At 38.6% G+C, this 22,873-nt stretch overlaps 2 protein-coding genes and 2 non-coding genes across 5 annotated transcripts; 3 read left to right on the forward strand and 1 right to left on the reverse strand.

Moving 5' to 3' along the window:
- The first annotated feature begins 2,535 nt into the window (after window positions 1-2,535).
- On the forward strand, window positions 2,536-10,408 carry LOC103978669 (beta-amylase 2, chloroplastic). 2 transcript variants are annotated; one of them, XM_009394545.3, is made up of 10 exons: window positions 2,536-2,858; window positions 2,952-3,029; window positions 3,201-3,404; window positions 5,139-5,333; window positions 6,284-6,448; window positions 6,660-6,920; window positions 7,427-7,645; window positions 8,552-8,771; window positions 9,680-9,996; window positions 10,119-10,408. In XM_009394545.3, the coding sequence occupies exons 1-9, from the start codon at window positions 2,601-2,603 to the stop codon at window positions 9,703-9,705; spliced, it is 1,626 nt and encodes a 541-aa protein (XP_009392820.2). In that variant the 5' UTR covers window positions 2,536-2,600; the 3' UTR covers window positions 9,706-9,996; window positions 10,119-10,408. The 2 variants fall into 2 exon arrangements, with proteins under 2 accessions (XP_009392820.2, XP_009392821.2); XM_009394546.3 differs by having other exon boundaries at window positions 9,680-9,890.
- A 2,785-nt stretch (window positions 10,409-13,193) lies between these two features.
- On the forward strand, window positions 13,194-13,277 carry TRNAL-CAA (transfer RNA leucine (anticodon CAA)). Its single transcript has one exon. It is a non-coding gene; the product is annotated as a tRNA-Leu (tRNA).
- Window positions 13,278-13,343: 66 nt separating this feature from the next.
- Window positions 13,344-13,427, forward strand: TRNAL-CAA (transfer RNA leucine (anticodon CAA)). Its single transcript has one exon. It is a non-coding gene; the product is annotated as a tRNA-Leu (tRNA).
- A 457-nt stretch (window positions 13,428-13,884) lies between these two features.
- Window positions 13,885-22,315, reverse strand: LOC135608334 (serine/arginine-rich splicing factor SR45a-like). The gene is made up of 8 exons (XM_065101079.1): window positions 22,202-22,315; window positions 17,351-17,373; window positions 17,176-17,262; window positions 16,746-16,854; window positions 16,088-16,237; window positions 15,384-15,447; window positions 14,243-14,446; window positions 13,885-14,146 (listed from the first exon to the last, which is right to left on the reverse strand). The coding sequence occupies exons 2-7, from the start codon at window positions 17,371-17,373 to the stop codon at window positions 14,253-14,255; spliced, it is 627 nt and encodes a 208-aa protein (XP_064957151.1). The 5' UTR covers window positions 22,202-22,315; the 3' UTR covers window positions 13,885-14,146; window positions 14,243-14,252.
- Window positions 22,316-22,873: the final 558 nt, after the last annotated feature.

Genomic DNA, 22,873 nt, shown 5'->3' on the forward strand with positions numbered 1-22,873 from the left:
TCTTCAGATTCAACGAACTCCCAACGAGCCCAGCTACGCTTTGTTAGTCAGCGGCTCGACGAAGTGGAGAAGGAGGTTCGCAGGTCAAAGGGAGAGCTTGGGGAGGACGCACACCAAGGGTCTCCGTTCACACCCGAGATACAGGATCATACAGTCTCCCCGAACTTCCGACTCCCCTCCCTAGACGCTTACGACGGCTCCACTGAGGGGGCCGGCCCGCACATGGTACAACGACTTGAAGACCGGGACTATCACCTCCTTTGATCAGCTCGTCGAAGACTTCGAACTTAATTTCTTGGCCTACGCCCGACCAAAGCCGTCCGTTGCACTGCTCCTCGGACTCAACCAAAGGGAGGACGAGCCCCTCTCCCATTTTTTGAATCGCTTTACAACGCAAATCCGGGGGTTGCTAGACGCTCATCCCTCTTTGTTAGTGCAGGCGTTTATGATAGCCCTGCGACCTTCCAGATTCTGTTGGTCCCTCGTGGAGCGACCCCCCACCACAGTATCAGATATGCTTCAACGGGCTAACCAGTACATCGCAGCGGAGGCCTGGGTGGCCGTGAGAAGAAGGAGCGACTTTTGGCAATAGGCTCCATAGAAAAAGTCAAGCACCTGCGGTGGCTATCCGATGTAATCCTCGTAAAAGGAATCTAGGCCATGCCTCAATCTCTTACAAGCGAAGGCTCAGTATCTACTTGATCGCCTCCTGGCTCGCGGTTAGCTCCGGCCTAATCCCCTTTTTGTATCTACACGGCTCGGTCGTAGACTACCCGAGTCCACCTCAGCGCGGCTTGCCCGCCTGAGCCGTGTCCCTCGGTCGCAGTCTACCCGAGTCCGCCTCTGCGCGGTCTGCCCGCCTGAGTCATACCCCTCGGCCGCAGCCCACCTGTGCCATGCTCCTCGGCTACATGTCGCCCAAAACCACGCCTGCGCGGCCAGCCCGCCTGCGTCGTGTTCCTCGGCGGCATGTTGCCCGAGACCACGCCTGCACGGCCAGCCCGCCTGCGCCGTGCTCCTCGGCGGCATGTTGCCCGAGACCACGCTTGCGCGGCCTACCTGCCTGAGCTATACGCCTCGGTCGCAGCCCGCCTGCGCTGTGCTCCTCAGCCGCATGTTGCCCGACACCACGCCTACGCGGCCTGCCCGCCTGAGCCATATCCCTCGGCCACAGCCCGCCTGCACTGTGCTCCTCGGCTACGTGTTGCCCGAGACCACAACCTCTGCGCGGCCTGCCCGCCTGAGTCGTGTTCCTCGGCTCCATGCTGCCCGAGACCACTACCTCTGCGCAGCCAGCCCGCCTGAGTCGTGCTCCTCGGCTCCATGATGCCCGAGACCACTACCTCCACGTGGCATGCCCGCCTGAGTCGTGCTCCTCGGCTCCATGCTGCCCGAGACCACGACCTCTGTGCGGCCTGCCCGCCTAAGTCGTGCTCCTCGGCTCCATGCTCCCCGAGACCACGACCTCTGCACGGCCTGCCCGCCTGAGTCGTGCTCCTCGGCTCCATGCTCCTTGAGACCACAGCCTCTGCTCGGCCATCTCGACTGAGCTGTGCTCCTCGACTGCACACTACCCGGGGTCACCGTTGTACATCCAACCCTTCTTAGTTGCTAAACTCCACGATTCCCACACCCCTGGCAACGGACCGGCAAACGCTTGGGGGATAGTTTCTCAAAACTGAAGTCATGCCTCGGACCCCCCTTTTATAGCAACCGACGCATAGCTTCCTTCGGGGGGAGGGGGAATATGATGAGGGTAATAATGACGATAAGATTCGGGTTGACGTCAGCTGCCCCAGATGACGCCTCGGCCGACCTCGTCGAGGAGAGGGATCCTTCCCTACGAGACGTCCCGACGAGCCCCGACGTGATCCGATCCGCGCGGCCGCCCACATCAGTGACCCTGAGAGACCTTGAGCAAGATCCCCGCCATCCAGACCCGAACCGAACCGCGTCGGCCGAAGCCGCGGCATAAAGTTGTTTACACAAACATATATACATGTATATACGTATATGTATATATATACATATATATATATATATATATGTATATGTATATGTATATGTATATGTATATGTATATACATATATACATAGATTCATATATATACATATATATATATATATATACATACATATATATATATATACATACATATATATATATATACATACATGTATATATATACATACATACATATATATATATATATATATCATTTTTTGGTGGAAGGATGAGATTAAATCTCTGAACTAGCAAACCATCTTTGGTTCTGGCTTTTCTAAAAGTCCTTGAATCGGACGACTGCAAGTTGAAGATCTCTAATCGGACGGCTGCAATCGGAACTATAAGGCTAGTCGGCGTACGCCCGTTGATGGAATTGTCTTCTACCCACGCACCTGCCTGCGTCCTGGTTGGAGACAGATTTGCGGGCCCCGTTAAATATTTCTTGGGGAGAATGGTTGAGTAAATCTATGGGATGTCAAACGGCCTGGCTTTCATTATTACTCACGCTAACAGGCTAACGCTTCCGTTTTTCGTTTGCTTCTCTATATCATTCATTCCGAGAGGTGTCGTCTTGGTATGTAATCGCATCTCCATGGGCTTCTACTCCGGTGCAATTCTCCCGGCCGGGAGGCCGCTGCCCGCCGCTCCTCCGAGGCTCTCCCCCGCCGGCGCCCTCCGCTTCCTGGACCGCCCCTCTGGACGTTTCGGAGGTGGCGCCTTCGCTCCTCCCCCTCTCTCCTACACCCGCCGTTGCCGCACCGCCATCGCCATTGCTGGAGACAAACGATCCGAAGGCGAGATCTCTGGAGATTCCCCTCTTTTCTTGAACTCCGATGACGACGAGATGCAGGTGCCTTTCTCGATTCCTTCGCCGATTTTCTCGAATTCTTCCTCTTGAAGGAGATCGATGCCCTAGAATTACGGTTTCCTTTTTCGCTTTAAGGCGATCGTTGTTGCCCGGAAAATGGAGGAGCGTTGTTTCGCCGGCACGCCGTACATCCCGGTCTACGTAATGCTACCTGTGAGTCGTTCCGTCTGTTCCAGATTTTTAGTTGTTTTGGCCCAGAAAATTCTCATTGTTGCCTTTGATCCTGTTGGTCGATGTGTTCTTAGTAATACCTGTAGGTTACTTGAAATGTCTGCTTAAGTTTTGTGCTTAATTTTGCTATTTTGTGTCGAGGAGTGATGATAGCTTGATGTCATTAATGATCACGGCAAGCTGGCCAATCCTGAGATCTTGATCGAGCAGCTAAGGGCATTAAAATCCATCAAGGTTGATGGTGTCATGGTCGATTGCTGGTGGGGAATCGTTGAAGATTCTGCTCCTCGAGTGTATAACTGGGATGGCTATAGGCATCTCTTTCAGATCGTGCGGCAACTGAAGCTTAAGCTTCAGGTGAAGTTTACCTGCCAACCTCTTCTCTTCCATCAGTGTTATGGATTTCTCATGTATGTGTGTGTTCCATTGCCTGCTCAAGGCTCAAGGAAATGTTTTGATTTCATCTGAGACAACATTGCTAATTAGGTATGGTTTGTTATTGATGAGCATTGCCACCGATGCCTTATGATACTAAACTGAAAGTTGTAAATAAGATTATCATGTTGATATTCTTGCTTATTACTTATCACTGGTTTCAAATGGGAGTGGGCAATCCCAGTGGAACACGCAGTTCGCATTAATTGGACAAAAATGTTGGACATCTTTGGGCCCATTTGCTCTATAATCTTTTCATATAAAAACAGATATGGCAACCAGAATACCTACCAATGCAAATTCTCACTGTAGTTAAGACACTTCTTTCAACTTCACTTCAAGGCCTAGGATCATTCAAAGCATAAGCTATTACCATAGTTGTTTCTCTCAACTGTAAGTTTTTCTTCGTCAACAGCATCATCCTGTTTTTTAAGAATTCTGATTCAGACCAACTTTTTACCCTTTGATTTAACTTCATGGCCTGTCACTATCACATATCCTTCGCTGTGAGGCTTTTTATCATATTTAATTTCATTTCACTGCCTTCTTCATCGCTTCTCATTATGGTGAAAAATTAGGTATGTCAACTCATGATGGCACAATTGGGGATTTAGGGTGCTAGAATTTAAGAAATTGAGGATATAGGCAGTTCAGTTGTGTCAAGAAAACAAACTAATTGATCCTGAATAAAATGATTTACTTCATTAAATTTTGTGCTTTAAGGCTGTAAGTTTTTCTTCATCAATAGCATCATGGTTTTTCTTAAGACTTCTAATTTAGACCCACTTTTTGCCCTTTGATTTAACTTTGTGGCCTGTCACTATCACATATCCTTCTCTGCATGCTTTTTATCATATTTAATTTCATTTTCACTGCCCCCTTCATGGCTTCTCATTATGGTGAAAAACAAGGTATGTCAACTCATGATGATGTAATTAGGGATTTAAGGTGCTAGAATTTAAGAAATTGAGGATCTAGGCAGTTCAGTTGTGTCGAGAGAACATACTGATTGATCCTAAATAAAATGATTTACTTCATTAAATTTTCTGCTTTAAGGCTAGTACCAAGATTTACAGTTAATGACTCTTATACCAATTTAAAAAAGATTATATATATTTTTTAAACAAGGGCATTATTGTCTTTTTATTTCACTGGCAACAATGAATCGAAGACTATCATAAATAGTCATATACAATATCTTATTCTCTACCAAAAACCTGATTATTGAGGCATAATTATGTTGTTTCTAAATTGATTTGGTTTTCTTGAATTTTCATGATGTCTCATAGTGCTTTTAGACTTTTTAGATCGACTTTTTGCGATCAAATCTGAACTGCTGAAAGTGTAGAAATTGAATCTCTGGGTTGAATCACAACCTTGCTTTGATTGTCAGTTTGATAACAGTGTTGGTAAACCAAATAAGAGTGGTGTTTGCTATGTAAGGAAATGCATTGGAAGGGTTGGCTTTTTGGGCTTTTTTCTATTTGTAGCTAGAGGTGTAGGTAATTCTGTATTGGTATGTTCTTTCTCCATAATTGAACATTGCGGTAGGCCTTATCATGATTGAATTGTGTGTTTAACTTTATTCAATGACTTTTTATTTTTGTAAAGATTACATTTGATCTGACTTGACTTCTCTTGAATTATATTGTTAAGGTTGTGATGTCATTTCATGAATGTGGAGGTAATGTTGGTGATGATGTATGGATTCCTTTGCCTCATTGGGTTATAGAAATTGGCAACAGCAACCCAGACATTTATTTCACAGACAGAGCAGGGAGACGCAACACAGAATGCCTTTCTTGGGGAATAGACAGGAAAAGAGTATTAAGAGGCCGAACAGCAGTCGAGGTACTTCACCTTTCCCTCAATTTAGTTAACAGATCATTTCCATGTAGCATTTAGATCCTGTCTTGTTCCAATGTTATTGCAAAACAACATTTTCAGTACCTGTGTACTTCGGAGTCATTGTTGGAAGGATTTATGTTCTACAATGTGGATCGTACATATGGACCAAATGACAGACCATTTGGAGGTTATTGCTGCATCTTTAAGATCTGCACTGCAAGATCCTGATCATGGATGTTATCCTTGGATTGTGTCAGGCTGGATCTTATGGTCTATAATTGGATTATGGAATTTATACATCTTAGACCTGGATAAGCAGTTTAGATATTTATTTGCTGTCCATTTTTCGTGATGTTCAATTCATCATAATAGGCCATCAGCTAAACCTGCCGAATAGCAACCTCTGTAATTTCTACTAGAAGATAAGGATTAGAAAATAATGTTTGTCCATTGAAAAAGAGAAATTAGGTTAGTCGGCAATCAAATCCCCAATGTGGTAGTTGTTATGAGGATAAAATTTTCTATGACATTTTTTCTTCTCTACACAATTTTGATCATATTTCTACTTTTACTTATATTTGATATGTTTTATGAAATTACATGTTGGTTTGTACATATAATTATTCTGAGTATGTATTGATAGTTAAATGTGATTCCTTTTCTGAGATGGAATATGTGGAAGCGAAGCTTATTGTTGTTGAAAAGCTATCTTCTTTTGCCCTCATGTTTCTTTTTTATTTGCTTTACTTGAAACTTGCCTGGTTATTTTATCTCGGTTATCTTTGTGTCACTTGCTATAGAAATTTAGTTGAGAAAACAGGTAGTTGCTAGCAAAATATGTACTGCTTTCTGTTCCCTTTTTCATTTGTAAACCAACATGTCAAAAAAATTTATTGAAATATCTAAATGGTTATTTAGTCAATTTTTGTATATTCTTTAATAGTCTTTTTCAGGTTTATTTTGACTACATGAGAAGCTTCCGGGTAGAGTTCGATGAATTTTTTGAAGATGGCACTATATCTGAGATTCAGATTGGATTAGGGCCTTGCGGGGAGCTGCGCTACCCATCTTATCCAGCAAAGCATGGTTGGAAATATCCAGGAATTGGCGAATTCCAGGTGGCTCAATTCGTGTCTTCTCCTTCCTTTTCTTGGAGTTGTGTATGATTTGAAAAGTTATAGTTGATGTCATCTTTGGATTTCCACTGCTTGGTGTATTTGATTTTCATGTCAGCAAGATGGTTTTTCATAAAATATTTATAAAATTCCCTAATTATTATTGATCACATTTTTGTAAGAAAAGATGGAAGCTAATAAGTTCTCTTTCCAGTGTTATGATGCTTATTTACTTCAAAGTTTGGAAGAGGCAGCAAAAGCTAGGGGCCACCCTTTGTTAGGAAAAGTGCCACAAAATTCAGGCTCATATAACTCCCAGCCTCATGAAACTGGATTTTTTCGTGATGGAGGTGATTATGACAACTCATATGGCAGATTCTTTCTTGGTTGGTACTCAAAAGTGTTAGTTGAACATGGAGACCTCGTAGTATCTCTGGCCAAATTGGCCTTTGAAGGCTCATGCATTGCAGTAAAGGTTCGAGTTAGTTATTAATTCATTTATGTCATAGTTGAATATTTTTATTTTGTTGTGAATAATCAATTTATTTCGAAATAAAATGTCTGTCTTGTAATGCTTAATTCATATCTCAGATGGCTGCTTTTGTTAAACTTAGTAGTCGAAAATAGATTTATCTTGCATTCAACATTTCTTATCTATTTAACCAATTTGGAGGATTTTCTGTTACTCTTTTTTAAAGCTAAGGTACAAAGGTTTTTGCTATTTTCAGTAAGTTTCAGTAAGTTTTTTAAAATAATTCAACATAATTATTTTCAAGCATTGCATGTGTCTTATATTCATTTGTTGCTATGAGTTTATTGCATATTTACTCAAATATGATTCTCTTCAGAACAAGAAAAAAGTCTGTTTCCAGCTTCGGAAAAGTTGGAGTTACATCTTTCTTTTTTATTGCTGATATACACTGTGGAGGAATAAGCTTATTCTTTATGTGTTAGTTGTATTTTCTTTTATTTCTGAAGCAGATATCAGGTGTCCATTGGTGGTATAAAACTGCCAGCCATGCTGCTGAGTTAACAGCTGGATTTTATAACCCATGCAATCGTGATGGCTATGCTCCAATTGCATCAATGTTAAAGAAGCATGGGGCAACATTGAACTTTACATGTGTTGAGTTGCGCACGTTGGATCAACATGTGGACTTCCCAGAAGCAATGGCAGATCCTGAGGGTTTGGTCTGGCAGGTATGACACTGTAAAGGAATGTTATTCTCAAAGGTTTGATTTGGCACATATGACATTTTAAAGGTTGTTTGACTTTTTCATGTTCTTGGCAGATATCCATTTTTCTAAGTAATGCCTGTTGACACTGCCTTGTTTTACTGACTTACACAATTGGTCCTAGAAATACGTCACCTTCTCAGATTTCTTTGCCATTTGCAAATATACATTTGTTTGAACCAAGAGATGTGTGGCCTCCGTTGTAGAATAGCTTGTATCTGACTTCTGCTTCAATTCTTTATCCAGGATTTCCTGACTTGTTCATAGTGTTTATTGTTTATTGAACTCTTGTCAAGTTCTTTCAAGTTTCCCCTTAGGAAATTTGAGCCAGTCTGATGCTATTTTATGCTGTCGGGCTCTCATGCTGAAAGTATCTCATCGGACATTGAAATGGAATATGTATTCATTGCAGTATGCTACTTACTCATGGTCCAACTTTGATGCATTGTTTTATTCCATCTCTAGAAAAGTCCATTTTTGTGTAAGGTTCTTGAGGCACCTGATTTGTTCAAGTTCATATATCAGTTAGGGTTATTGGTGTCTATAGGGTGGAGTTAGAATTTGTGATTATCATATTGAACCAGTCCTGATCTATTGGTATTTTACCAGCCATTTGGATTTTTAAACATAAAATTTGCCAAACAGCAACTTGCATTCTAAATTTCTATACTTTGCGTAGTCAATCTTTTGTGCTAAAATCGTTCTTCAATGTGGAGAACACTGGCTAAGTTACATTAAGTAAAAGATTATCATCTTTCAACTAGTATATCTATTTTTCCACTATTGTTAGTAGACAGTAATGACACAACCATTGGTAAAGTTGTTTTGTGCATGCACACTTCCGCTGATTAGATGCAGCCTTATTATCAGGTGTTAAATGCTGCATGGGATGTTTCTGTACCGATGGCTAGTGAAAATGCTCTTCCTTGCTATGATAGAGATGATTACAATAAGATCTTGGATAATGCTAAGCCATTGAGTGATCCAGATGGACGACATTTATCAACATTTACATACCTCAGGCTTAACCCAGTTCTCATGTACGCCCACAATTTCAAAGAATTTGGGCGCTTTGTCCAGCGGATGCATGGTAAGAACTTATGACACTTCTCTATTCATTATATTCATATACATTATTATAATAGTATGATCATTATGTGTGCATGTTAGTCTTTGATGGCCACAAACTAGGTACATTATTTGTTGATTCCCAACCCATCGTCTGGCTTCACAATCACTTCTGAGATAATCATGTTGTTTCCTTTTGAGGGTCTTCTAGAAGAATCAAAAGTGGAAAGAATCTTTCTAGAAGATTCCAGAAAAGAATATTCTTTTTTTAATCAAACAGCTGGAAGCATGAGTAATTTTGGTTTGACAGTGTGACAGCTGACATGAATATAATAACCTACTCTGGACAATTTTGCCTTCATTGATAATTTGGAGATGATGATTTGAAGTTTGAACTAAATATCCAGAATAAAGTATCAAAAATTTTCATGATGCTGTTTTTGTATATGGTTGACTTAGATTTAAGATATTTTTTGTTCTTTCCAAGCTTATTGCTGGTGTCCAGAATTTTTTCCTTTGTAACCAAGTTTTTGAAAGTTCAGTATTAATATGTAAAAAAATGAGTTTGTGATTGTACTAACACATAACTATCACCCAGTTAGGGGACCATGGAATGAGATTCTCTTTTATATAGCACACAGACTGTGAATGTCAAGTGAATTGATTTCTACTCAACTAAGAGGCCACTACCACCTCATCTGGGGTTTCTTCATGTTTGCCAATCTTTAATGGTGTCAATTTGAGGTAAATAACTAGAATTAAACAACCATGTTAATTAACTTTTCTCAAAGGCTGCAAGCTGGGGTGAACTTCTGGCACAATGATGACTCGTGATTAATGCAAAGTCCAATGAAGTAATACTGTAATATGGAACTTCCATTAATTTAGCTGTGTGCAGACTGACACAAAGTTACTGTCATTGTCTTGCAGGTGAATGGGTTCCCCTCGTTGGTTAACTGGAAAAGGCTTTATGACAATGATACATGACTCGGTCAACTTCATCAGTCATATTTGGTTCCGAGATCACAACTTCTCAACATATTAGAACTTCATTATAGACTTGGAAGCCTCCCATCTGTCAAAAAAGGAAGAGCACCACATTGGCTCATATTGCAGCTGTTGATGCATCTTTAATAGAGAGGTAGGGTCAAAAAAGGAATGCCAGATTCTCGGGTTTCAAATCCAAGATAAGAAAAGTTTGTCCTGCTTACATCAAATTTTTTACAACTTGATATGATAATATACAGGTACTTGCGAAAAGTGTCGGTTTTGCTCTTTAAATGTAGTTGATATCAGTCAACCTATATCGACAATTTTATTCTGAAAGGTGTCTTAGCTTCATGTGCTGATACCTCATCTTTGGATGCAGACAAACATTATGTTTTCACATTCTGGATTACCAGAAGAGGCTTCTGCACAGCATTTTGAATCTCCCAGCAGTTCATTCAATGTAGGATCTTTCGAGTGTCGAAACTAATATTTTGAATTCATTCAGTGCAAAAATGAAATAATTTCCATATGCATTTGTATGCGAACAAAGAAGGTTGGTAATGATGTCGAGCTGACAGTGGTCAGTAACACCAAACCGTGAAATGTAATTAAATTATCTTTTTTGAACTGTTCTTGATAGCTGAAGACAGCTGCTCTATCTTGGATTAACAGCGTCTATGACATGCCTGTATATCCAGAAGTTTTGTGATCACCATCCTCCCTTTCAGAAGTAATGGCTTATCATCCATTGAGGAATACTTTATTAGTCTTTAAGTGGCATTACAGCTGGTTTTAATTGAAAATTATATAAAAGACTAGCAATTGCTTTACCATATAATTCTGATATTACAAGTTTTTGTTATTGTTACTGTTTATATTTTTTTTTTGCAAATATTTATAAAAATAAGAGTTAATTAAAAATTACTCCTTTTTAGTTAGTTACTTCTAGTATCATGATCCTTATATTTTAAAAAAAATTATATCGTCATCCTTATGATTACAAATGTGAAATAGCTAAAAAATTATATTGTCATAGCTATTCATCTTAACATGTCAATTTTACTAACGAAAAAATAAAAGTAAAGAAAAAAATAATTTTTATATTCTAGTTGGTGGTGGCAGACAATGACATTGTTGGGGGTCGCGAGTGATTATTACGGATGAGGAAAGTGACGACGAGAGGTGAGAATCGTTTAGTATTTGTATCAATGTCGACTCCAATACAGAGTGGTGTTGCTCGGCAATTGCATCAACGACGATATAAATATAGAGTGGTGTTGCTTAGTAACTACGTCGACACAGATGGAGAGTGGCGTCGTTTCGCTTAACAATTACGTTGACATTAATGCAGATGCAAAGTAGCCCTCAACTCTCATCGTCATTCTTCTCATCCACAATAATCACCCATGGCTCCCAACGGTATCATTGTCCGTCACCAACAATTAAAACATTAAAAATATATTTTTATATTTTATTTTTATGTTTTCGTTAATAAAACTGACGATGTTAGGATAAATGGATGTAGATGTTTTACTTTTGTAATTATAGATATATTAATATAACTTCTTAAGGTGTAGGGACCGAAATGGTAAAGGTATTTAACCGAAGGGGATAATACGTAATTAGTCCTAAAATAAACTAAACAATGAGACCAAAAATGATAAAGATAAAAACTAAGGACTAATTTCACACTCTCTCTTTGTTGTTACAATGCATTTCATTTATTTATCTCTTTGTTTAAAGCCTTTAATCTCTAATTTAATTTAAACCCACCCTCTGCTAATTCTAACAGGATTAGGGTCCGAGATTTCGGATCCGACCCGAAGAACAAATCCGCAAACGATGGTTATAATGCGAACCAAAGAAACAAGAAGCAAAAGAGAGAGCGGAAGTGACGGCGATGGCTATAACACGTAACCCGATCCTCCGCCACCACCTCCATAAGCCACACCCATCCCCTTGCGCCACTACCATTCCCAGAACCATAGCGGGAGCCGGATCCCTGATCCACCACCACCACGTCCTCTTCCATAGCCTCCACCAGTTCCCTCGCCACCACCATATCCAGACCCGTATCTCGACCCACGGCCAAACCCTGAGCCATTGCCGCCACCACTAGTCGCAGGGCGAATCGGTCTCCCCGCAGCAAAGAGCTGAAGGCAGAGCAGCAGCAAAAGTGCAGCGGCCAAGCCTTTTGTTCCGGCCATGGCCTCCAGGACTCGGTTGCGCCCGAGAAGCCGCGGCGACGTAAGGGGGTCATAAATAGAGAGCTCTGCATGCAAAGTTCAAGGAGGCGAGACACGGGAATACGGCGCTGGAATCCACTCCATGTTGCGTCTCCTGTGCGGACTCGTGGCACGGCAGTGGAGTCGTTGAAGAGACGCTTTTATTGGTTTGGAGCGAAGTGGAGTGAAATGACTCGAGGATTTTATCGTCGTCCTCCGGCTGCTGCCGCTTCGGCGTGGGCTAATTATATTTTTTTTATAGTTAACTTTTTTTAGTATTTTACTTTGTATATTTTTTTAAAAAATATATTGATATATATATATATATATAATATCTAGATCTATTTAATTTAATGTCATTGATTTTATCAATAAAAATAAAAAAAAAATTTAACATTCTAGTTACTAGTGATTGATGATGTCAATGATGACGAATAGCGACGTCGTTGAGATCATGGGTGACTATTATGAATGAGGAGAGCGACTACGAGAGATGAGAATCGTTTTACATTTACTCGATATTAGTATCAACGTAATTAGTTATCGATGCAAATATCGAATGACCCTTTTATCTTTAAGCAATTGTGTTGGCATCGACGCAGATGTCGAGCAGTCATTTTGTCGCTTGGTAGTTGTGTCGGCGTAAATGTCGAGCGACCCTTTCGTCGCTCTGACAATTACGTTAGTATCAAAATAGAAGCAGAACAGTTTTCACCTCTCATCGTCGCTCTATTTATTTACAACAACCACCCACAGCCTTCACTTATGCTATTGTCTATCACCATTAACATCGTCCATCATTACAAACTGAAATATTAAAATTATCTTTTATCTTTTATTTTTTTTATATATATTTTTATTAGTAAAATAAATAATATTAAGATAAATAAACGGGTAGTGAAGACGCATTACTTTTGTAAGCCTTGTGCGTCGGATCATTCTTTTTTTTTCTATTATTTTAAAGATTACTGATTGCAATTTTTTATTATTTATGATCTTATTTTAAAAAAAATTAATATCACTAAATTATCCCCTACTAATGAACATAAATATTATTTTGTTCCTATTATTTTTCTTTCTCGAAACTCGAAAGACGGAAGGGACGGCGAGTGGTGTCCGCAGCCAGCGGAGTCGGCCGCGCCATCGACAGCTGCGATTTACCTGAACTGAAGATTTATAGTATGACTATAACGTATTTATATTTACTATTCGCTACCAAAAACAGCAATGTCAGGATGGCCGAGTGGTCTAAGGCGCCAGACTCAAGTTCTGGTTCTCGTTAGAGAGCGTGGGTTCAAATCTCACTTCTGACATTATATATTTTTCGATTTACCTGAACTGAAGATTTATATTTATTATTCGCTATCAAAGATAACTACGTCAGGATGGCCGAGTGGTCTAAGGCGCCAGACTCAAGTTCTGGTTCTCGTCAGAGAGCGTGGGTTCAAATCCCACTTCTGACATTATATATTTTTCTTTTTATGGACCGCACTTGTAATATTTAAGTAAGATATAAACACTATATTATTATTTTCCCTATTAGATCCCACTTCTGACATGAAACGAGCGTACGTTTATATTCATGGTGTTCGTTTTCCACCTCGTGGGTGCCATTTCTCATGATAAGTCCTCTTCAAGATAGTGAGATGCTTGTTTAAGGTTTTATTTTAGTATCTCATTTATTATTTTAGTATATCATCTCTCACCTCACATCCAATGAAGGTAGATTTATCGCTCTTGCTGTTCCAACGAAAATAGATAACCCATATTAAAATATCTATTTATCGATTGAGTAGAATCTTCTCACGCTGCTTTGATATGCATCAAACATCATGATGTCACGAATTGTCAACATTCGAGAGAGTGTTTGATGGATCATCTGATAGATTTGGTACAAAAAATAAACCTGCAACAACGAAGTTAAAGATACATCTCACGATAACGTGCTATTAGATTTTAGGATAGCCTTAACAAAGTCTGTAAACGGCAAAACAATGTACAACTTTCTTAAACCTTGCACCTGAGATTGTGAAATATGACGGTCCAAACTAGTATGGGGTAAAAGTGAATAATGGATAGTTGGAACTTAGTTCACAGGGGTTCCCATGAATACAGAAAGCATTATGGCATTGTGTCTGGAAGACATTGCGGATGAAGCAAACCAATCTAAATTCTTGTCTTCCTGTCCAATAATAAGAAGAAAGGATGTTTTTAACTTTATAACAGTTTGAGAAACTACATCTGATTTAAATGTAGGAGATGGCGGGGGTGGGCTCACACAGTAGTTCTTAGTTGGATTTGCGGTCGCTTGTCCGCGACGAGGATCGTTCCCTGCGCCTCCTATGAGATTCCCTTGCATATGGTGAGTAGGATCGGTCTCGCCGACCCCTTGAGCGCGAGCGAGAACGAGTGCGCGATCGCGAGCGATCCCTACGACGTGACCAGTATGGTGAATAGCTTCGAGAGCGCCTACGATCACGACCTGCCAAATGAAGAAAAGAAAAAAAAGATCACCATGATATTAGAACAATCAGACAAGTAAACTGATACAACGCAATCTGACAGTGGATTTTGTTGCATGAAACCAGCACAATGGTACATAAAGGACCATTGCTGCAATTAGTCCTTCAAATTACCATGCACTTAATTAAAATGCACATACAGCACCAACAACTTTTGCTGCTGCCATCTATGTTCAGACCGTTCATTCCTAATAATTCTCAATTTCTTCCATAACGAAAAAGTGTATCAAAGTGAGTTTTAGCTGAGGATTTAATTCAGCAAAGTTTCGATGTTATGAACATCAAATCTAGCAATCTGCAAAGCATCCTAAATGACAAAAGGTGTCCAAAAGGGTGACCAGACAAACTGAAACAATAGAGGTTATTTTAAATAAACAAGAGATGAAATGTCACATACAAAGGCCACTCCCTGTCACATCTAAAGATTAGAAGAATGATTTTTCCAGGTTTTTCAAATCTATTGTATCTTAAAGATTAGATTGCTCCAAAACTTTTCACATTTGAATATTATAAATAACAGAGATAGAAATTGCATCTGCATGGTAATTGTTGGTTCTGGGAAAAGTCTATATTCATCAGTTCACTAACTAAATTTAAAAATGAGATTCAATCAATTATCAATACTAACCTTATGAGAAAGTATGACAGCAAAAGCAATTGATCATCCTAATAGTTTGAGTAATGGCAAAACTTTTGGCTCTAAAGAGGCCAGCATAGTTTAAGAACAACGAAATAACTACAATATCAGCAACATAAAGAATTATTCAATTACTTACAGTGCACGTATAAATAGGTACATTCAGAAACGAGCAATATATAACAAAAAAGCAGTACATGCATGAATCATTTTTTGAGAAGAGCACAAGGACATCAGATACAGATGAACAAAATATGTACCTCTTCTTTCTCTGGCACCACGATACCTTCCAGGAGTTGGTGTCCTTCCACGCTTCCTTTTTGCCTGCCATTGAAACAACAAAAAGAACAGAGTGAACAGGTAAATATGAACTGTACCATACGGAATATGACACTTATAACTGATATTGCACAGCATTTAGTAAATTAGTGAGAACAGCAGGCAGTGAAGTTGCATTTCATTGTTAATATCTCCATTTTGTAAATTTGGTACAGAACCATGTAATTCTGGTACACTTGCAAGCTATGATAAAAGAATGTGGTTATTCAGTCTCTTGAGAAAAGTCAAAGCACCTTTCTTATAATTGTTTTATTATTGATGTATCAGTGCAAACCCAAAATCAAAAATGCAACCAAAACCAATTAAATATTACAGCAGGACATAATTTTATTGGGCATACCAGAAGATGTTAATAATCAGCGTAAAAAAGGAATACACGGCATGCAATCCTCTATAATAAAGTCGAATTTTCGTGACTTCGATATGTCGATGTAGTGCTCAGGTTGGGATGGGGAGGTCAGACTGTTAAGAGCACATATGGATATTTCGATGAAGCTACACAACACCAAACCTGATGCCAAAAGTTATCAGGCAACACATCTCGAGATGAAAAGAAGCAACGTGCTGTTACGTAAAAAAATAGGCAATGTTACATAACACTATCTAAGAAACAAAGTTATGCTACCTTCTGCACTGTGATTAAACGGCCTTCAAGTACAGAACGGTTTAGGTACTTAACACAGCGCTCGGCACCTTCCACAGTCTCCATTGTTACAAAACCAAAACCACGAGATTCCCTTGTGCGAGGGTCCACAATCACATGGCATTCCGAAACCTTTACAACATGCAAAGTTTCATTTAGTGAAATAGAAATGTCAAAAGTTAAAATTAAACAATATACCTGGACTTCCATTCATACTTGTAAAATTTCTAAATTACACTTATTTCCATAAAAAGTATGTACCAATAATTTCCAACAAATAATTAAGCAACAAATGTCAGTATGATAGCATGGACCGAACTTCTACCAGCTCAGCCATGGACTGGCATGGGTCTGATACGCAAGATTGAAAACTTTGCATACATCTACATACTACGTGTTGGACCTTAATTTATAAGTCAGAAACCTTCTGGCGATCACATCCATCTGACCTTGACAAAACTGTTAAGCAAGTTTTAGCATACAAAAGTTGCAACATAACATCTAATGAATGAATGCTAAAGAAAATTTTCCAAAAGTGTGCATGCTAATATTCACTACTAAAATCTTTAGTATGACAATATATATGTATCAGCAACTCACATTCGACAACGAAAAGTATTAAACTTCATTGAAGTCATACCTTTCCTTCTTTGCTAAAATATTTCTCAAGGTCACTGCTGCTTACTCGTGTGGATAAGCCTGTTACATACAAGTTGTTTCCAGGATTACTTGAATCAAAATCTTGGCTCCTGTTACATACACACAGTTATGCAAAATGCATGTCATTAGCACAAAAAAATAACAAAAAACCACCTTACTCTTTCGTAAACAACAGGTAAGGTCAGCAGCAAGAGAAGTAACTCATAAAAAAGCACACCAAGTGCACGAGGCTCTCGCCAATATGGGGTCTAGGGAGGGTCAATGCACACAGCCTTACCTTTAAATATTTAAAAGAAGCTATTTTTGTGACTCAAACCTTGGTCTTCCGGATCATAAAGGAGCAACATTACCATTGTACCAAGGCCTGCCCTCAAGAGAACCAACTCATAAAATACCAAAATTCCATGTACCTGGAGCGACTCCTCGACCTTGATCGAGATGGAGTTATTGATTTGCTACGTCTACTTGGGGGAGGTGTCACTGATCGAGAAGTATACCTGAAGAAAGCTATTCATTGTTGGAAGGGGAAAAAGGTTGATACAGAAGGTACCATCAACTGCACCAGTGATTTTGAAAGCTGCTTACCTCACTTCTTTTGTTTGCGACATCTATGAAAACAGTAGAAATATAATGTTAAAATCTCTTAAATTTACCGAGAATCTAATTATACTGATAATATCCCAAATTCCATGAAACAAGCACTAAAATCACTATTTATGGTACATTTGTTGTAACTCAATTAAAAACAAGAACATGAGCACAGCATTTTAGTTCATACAAGATCCTACTACTACTTTAACTCGGTCAATTAAAGTACCAAGTGCAATTGGATTTTCATCTTTCAAAAAAGAATCACACTATACTTTCTGGAAAGAATTAATATTTACTTCTACAAATCATAACCATATCCATGAAACAGAGGATAAATAAGATTGATAGGTCAAAACCCATAGTTCATTCTCATTAGAAGTAAGCTTATACCAGTAGTTTTCCCTCTCTGATATACATGTAATGAGTCTAAAAAACAGACCTAGAGATCGAGTAAAGTTAGTTAGAAATTTAAGTGTAAACTTCAACCAAAATTAGATTCAATCAGACAAATTTCAGCCTCGAAGAGCAGAAGGCCATCTCTAACTATTAGAGAAGAAACAAAAGAAAAAATTTGAGGGAGACAATACGGGTGGAATGCCTGCAGCCCAAAAAAATACGTTTTAATTCACAATACCAATTGAAATGTACTGATCTTTGTGCTTGTGCCCCTTCCTTTCTTAAACATCAACTAAAATTCTTAGGACTCATGCAACATTTTACAAAAGAAGAGAAAAACAAACAAGAGGAAATGAAACATGTACTACCAGCTGACCAGCACTCCCAGTTATTCAAGCTGCACTGTCTTTCCTAACAAGATTTTGGATATTGGTTAAAGGAAAGAAATGGACAGGCAATAAATAATTTCCTCCCCAAATAAAACTCCAACTAAGACCACATGTCTATCATTCCAACTCAGTTCCAATATCAAATTCTCTTATCAAAGAAAAAGTTAGGGTCTGGATTTACAAGTAAGGATAGCATTGGGTTGTCCTGGCACATATTGACTCCCCATGAATAAGTTGACTTAGTGACTTCTGCAAAGGATTATTTTGTTTATCAACTCTCCAAACAGAAAATAGACAACCAATATAACCAAAACATGTGACATCTTAAACTTAAGATACAAATTCAAAGTAGTTTCATCCATGGGGCCTCATATGCCCCTCATTAGGTCTGGACCATCTGATAGCCAATACTGGCAAAGAATTAGATCCCAGAATAGTGCTGAAAACCTCGAGTTCCAATGACTCGTAACAAATATCTGAATGTTCAAATGCATCATATCACAAGAAAAATTTACATGCCAAAGCTTATTTCATGGTCAAAGAAAGGGAACCAAGTCAAATAAATCACCATAACTCCTCTAGCACTTAGGTCTTTGTCACTACTGTATGTCAACTTATTTATCAACTCTCAAAACAGAAAATAGACTGAACCAATATAACCAAAACATGTCACATCTTAAACTTAAGATACAAATTCAAATTAGTTTCATCCATGGGGCCTCATATGCCCCTCATCAGGTCTGGACCATCTGATAGCCAATACTGGCAAAGAATTAGATCCCAGAAAAGTGCTGAAAATCTCGAGTTCCAATGACTCATAACAAATATCAGAATGTTCAAATGCATCATATCACAAGAAAAAATTACATGGCGAAGCTTATTTCATGGTCAAAGAAAGGGAACCAAGTCAAATAAATCACCATAACTTCTCTAGCACTTAGGTCTTTGTCACTACTGTATGTCAACTTATTTATCAACTCTCAAAACAGAAAATATACTGAACCAATATAACCAAACCATGTGACATCTTAAACTTAAGATTTGAATTCAAATTAGTTTCATCCATGGGGCCCCATATGCCCCTCATCAGGTCTGGACCATCTGATAGCCAATACTGGCGAAGAATTAGATCCCAGAATAGTGCTGAACACCTCGAGTTCCAATGATTCATAACAAATATCTGAATGTTCAAATGCATCACATCACAAGAAAAAATTACATGCCAAAGCTTATTTCATGGTCAAAGAAAGGGAACCAAGTCAAATAAATCACCATAACTCCTCTAGCACTTAGGTTTATGCCACTACTGTATGTCAACTTATTTATCAACTCTAAAACAGAAAATAGACTGAACCAATATAACCAAAACATGTGACATCTTAAACTTAGGATACCAATTCAAATTAGTTTCATCCAAGGGGCCTCATATGCCCCTCATCAGGTCTGGACCATCTGATAGCCAATACTGGCAAAGAATTAGATCCCGGAAAAGTGCTGAAAACCCTCGAGTTCCAATGACTCATAACAAATATCAGAATGTTAAAATGCATCATATCACAAGAAAAAATTACATGCCAAAGCTTATTTCATAGTCAAAGAAAGGGAACCAAGTCAAATAAATCACCATAACTCCTCTAGCACTTAGGCCCATGTCACTACTATATGTGAACTTATTTATCAACTCTCAACAGAAAATAGACTGAACCAATATAACAAAAACATGTCACATCTTAAACTTAAGATTCGAATTCAAATTAGTTTCATTCATGGGGCCTCATATGCCCCTCATCAGGTCTGGACCATCTGATAGCCAATACTGGCAAAGAATTAGATCCCAGAAAAGTGCTGAAAACCTCGAGGTCCAATGACTCAACAAATATCTGAATGTTCAAATGCATCATACCACAAGAAAAAATTAGATGCCATGGCTTATTTCATGGTCAAAGAAAGGGAACCAAGTCAAATAACTGTAACTCCTCTAGAACTTAGGACTACATCATTATTGTATATCAACTTATTAATCAACTGTCAAAACAGAAAATAGACTAAACCAATATAACCAAAACATGTGACATCTTAAACTTAAGATACAAATTTAAATTAGTTTCATCCATGGGGCCTCATATGCCCCTCATCAGGTCTGGACCATCTGATAGCCAATACTGGTGAAGAATTAGATCCCAGAAAAGTGCTGAAAACCTTGAGTTCCAATGACTCATAACAAATATCAGATTATTCAAATGCATCAAATAACAAGAAAAAATTACATGCCAATGCTTATTTCATGGCCAAAGAAAGCGAACCAAGTCAAATAAATCACCATAACTCCTCTAGCACTTAGGTCTATGTCACTACTGTCTGTCAAATTATTTATCAACTCTCAAAACAGAAAATAGACTGAACCAATATAACCAAAACATGTGACATCTTAAAACTTAAGATTCAAATTCAAATTAGTTTCATCCATTGGGCCTCAGATGCCCCTCATCAGGTCTGGACCATCTGATAGCCAATACTGGCGAAGAATTAGATCCCAGAATAGTGCTGAAAACCTCAAGTTCCAATGACTCATAACAAATATCAGAATGTTCAAATGCATCATATCACAAGAAAAAATTACATGCCAAAGCTTATTTCATGGTCAAAGAAAGGGAACCAAGTCAAATAAATCACCATAACTTCTCTAGCACTTAGGTCTATGTCACTACCGTATGTCAACTTCTTTATCAACTCTCAAAATAGAAAATAGACTGAACCAATATAACCAAAACATGTGACATCTTAAACTTAAGATTCGAATTCAAATTAGTTTCATCCATGGGGCCTCACATGCCCCTCATCGGGTCTGGACCATCTGATAGCCAATACTGGCAAAGAATTAGATCCCAGAAAAGTGCTGAAAACCTCAAGTTCCAATGACTCAACAAATATCTGAATGTTCAAATGCATCATACCACAAGAAAAAATTTGATACAATGGCTTATTTCATGGTCAAAGAAAGGAAACCAAGTCAAATAACTGTAACTCCTCTAGCACTTAGGTCTAAGTCATTATTTTCTATCAACTTATTAATCAACTCTCAAAACAGAAAATAGACTTAACCAATATAACCAAAACATGTGACATCTTAAACTTAAGATACGAAATCTCATGGTCAAAGTAAGGGAACCAAATCAATAAATCACCGTAACTCCTCCAACACTTAGGCACATGCCATTATTGTATGACAAAGCCCTCTAACATTACGATGATTTATTTGATTTGGTTCCCTTTCCTTGACTATGAGATATGCTTTGGTCTCTATTTTTTTCTTGACGTTTCTTTGATTTATTTAATTTGGTTACCATGATGAATGTAATGTAACATGGCCATTGTGTTCATACAGTAAAGCATACATGAATTAGCTTTCTTCAGAGTACATGGACATAAAGATTCTTCAAACTGAACTAACCCGATTTTTTACTTTTTATTATTAGCTAAGATCTATTTTTCCCTCCTCACGGAAAATAGCTAATGGACAACAATACTGTAACAGACGGACCAATCCTAAACTTGCTAGCGAAGACAGTGATCTATCAACCTAGAATTCATGTTTTTGCATGCTACAAAATTCGCATCAAACATTTTAGGATCTGGACCTTGCCAGAAATTTTCGGGAACATCAGCGATCCACTTAATCAATTCAAAGCCACTGTTCCCAAAAGCAAAGACAACTAAACTGTCTTCGATTGGTCTACGCGGCAGCAGAAGCATATGCCGCTTCTTATTCCAAAACCTGACAATTCCCAGGCCCCGTAATCGAGCAGGAAACTTTCTTCGGAACTCCTATCCTTCTTCAACTACAAACCCGCTCTCTTTGCATCTACCTATCGATCCTTCATCCTACGTGATCCGTCAGACCCTCCATGACTTCTTGGTCTCGAACAACCCTCAGATCAATCTCTATCTAAGAGAAGCTAAAACGACAAAGATACAAATCCGATCTTCACACTCGTCAGATCCAAAGAAATCAAGTCAAAACCAAGAGAAAGGGGGAGCAGAATCCGGGATCAGAGAGTACCCTTGCGGGGCGACGAAGCGAAAGGGGACGGGGTGATCTCGGACCGGAAGAACCCTATCGAGCCGTTCCATCATATTTTAAGCTCGAAGCAAGGAATCCATTCCCCGGTTCGAGTTTGTCTCCGCCGATCCTGACCGTCCATTTCGTGAACCCACGCGATGAGGTAATCTCTACCGTGCATTCGCTTCATTTACAATTTAGTCCTTCACGAATCTTTATTTGCATGTTGCAAAAATAGATATTGCATATGAAAATTAATATATATATATATATAATTTATATTTATATACATATAATATATGTATAAACCTTATAAATTAGTAATATATATACGATAAATGTACCTTATAAATTACTAATAAAAAAATATTTTCCAGCAAATTCAGATCAAAACATAATAATAAGTTTTTGCTTTGCATATGAATATTACTGATTAGCTACATAACTAAAAAGTTCTTTTGAGATCAAAATTATCTACTTTATATTAATTTGTCACTCTTATGTTATTTGTTTGATAATCTATTTTCTGCCATCTTAAATCATTCCATATGGAGATTTTTATTTGTAGCCCCCTTTGCTATTTACAATTCGATTTTAAAAAATTAATATTTCCAAAATATCTTTATATAAATAGACATAAATACATTCCTCATCTTTTTTTCTTTTCCTTTT

Source organism: Musa acuminata, chromosome BXJ2-3 (genome assembly GCF_036884655.1).
Source record: "Musa acuminata AAA Group cultivar baxijiao chromosome BXJ2-3, Cavendish_Baxijiao_AAA, whole genome shotgun sequence".
Classification (NCBI taxonomy): Eukaryota; Viridiplantae; Streptophyta; class Magnoliopsida; order Zingiberales; family Musaceae; genus Musa; species Musa acuminata.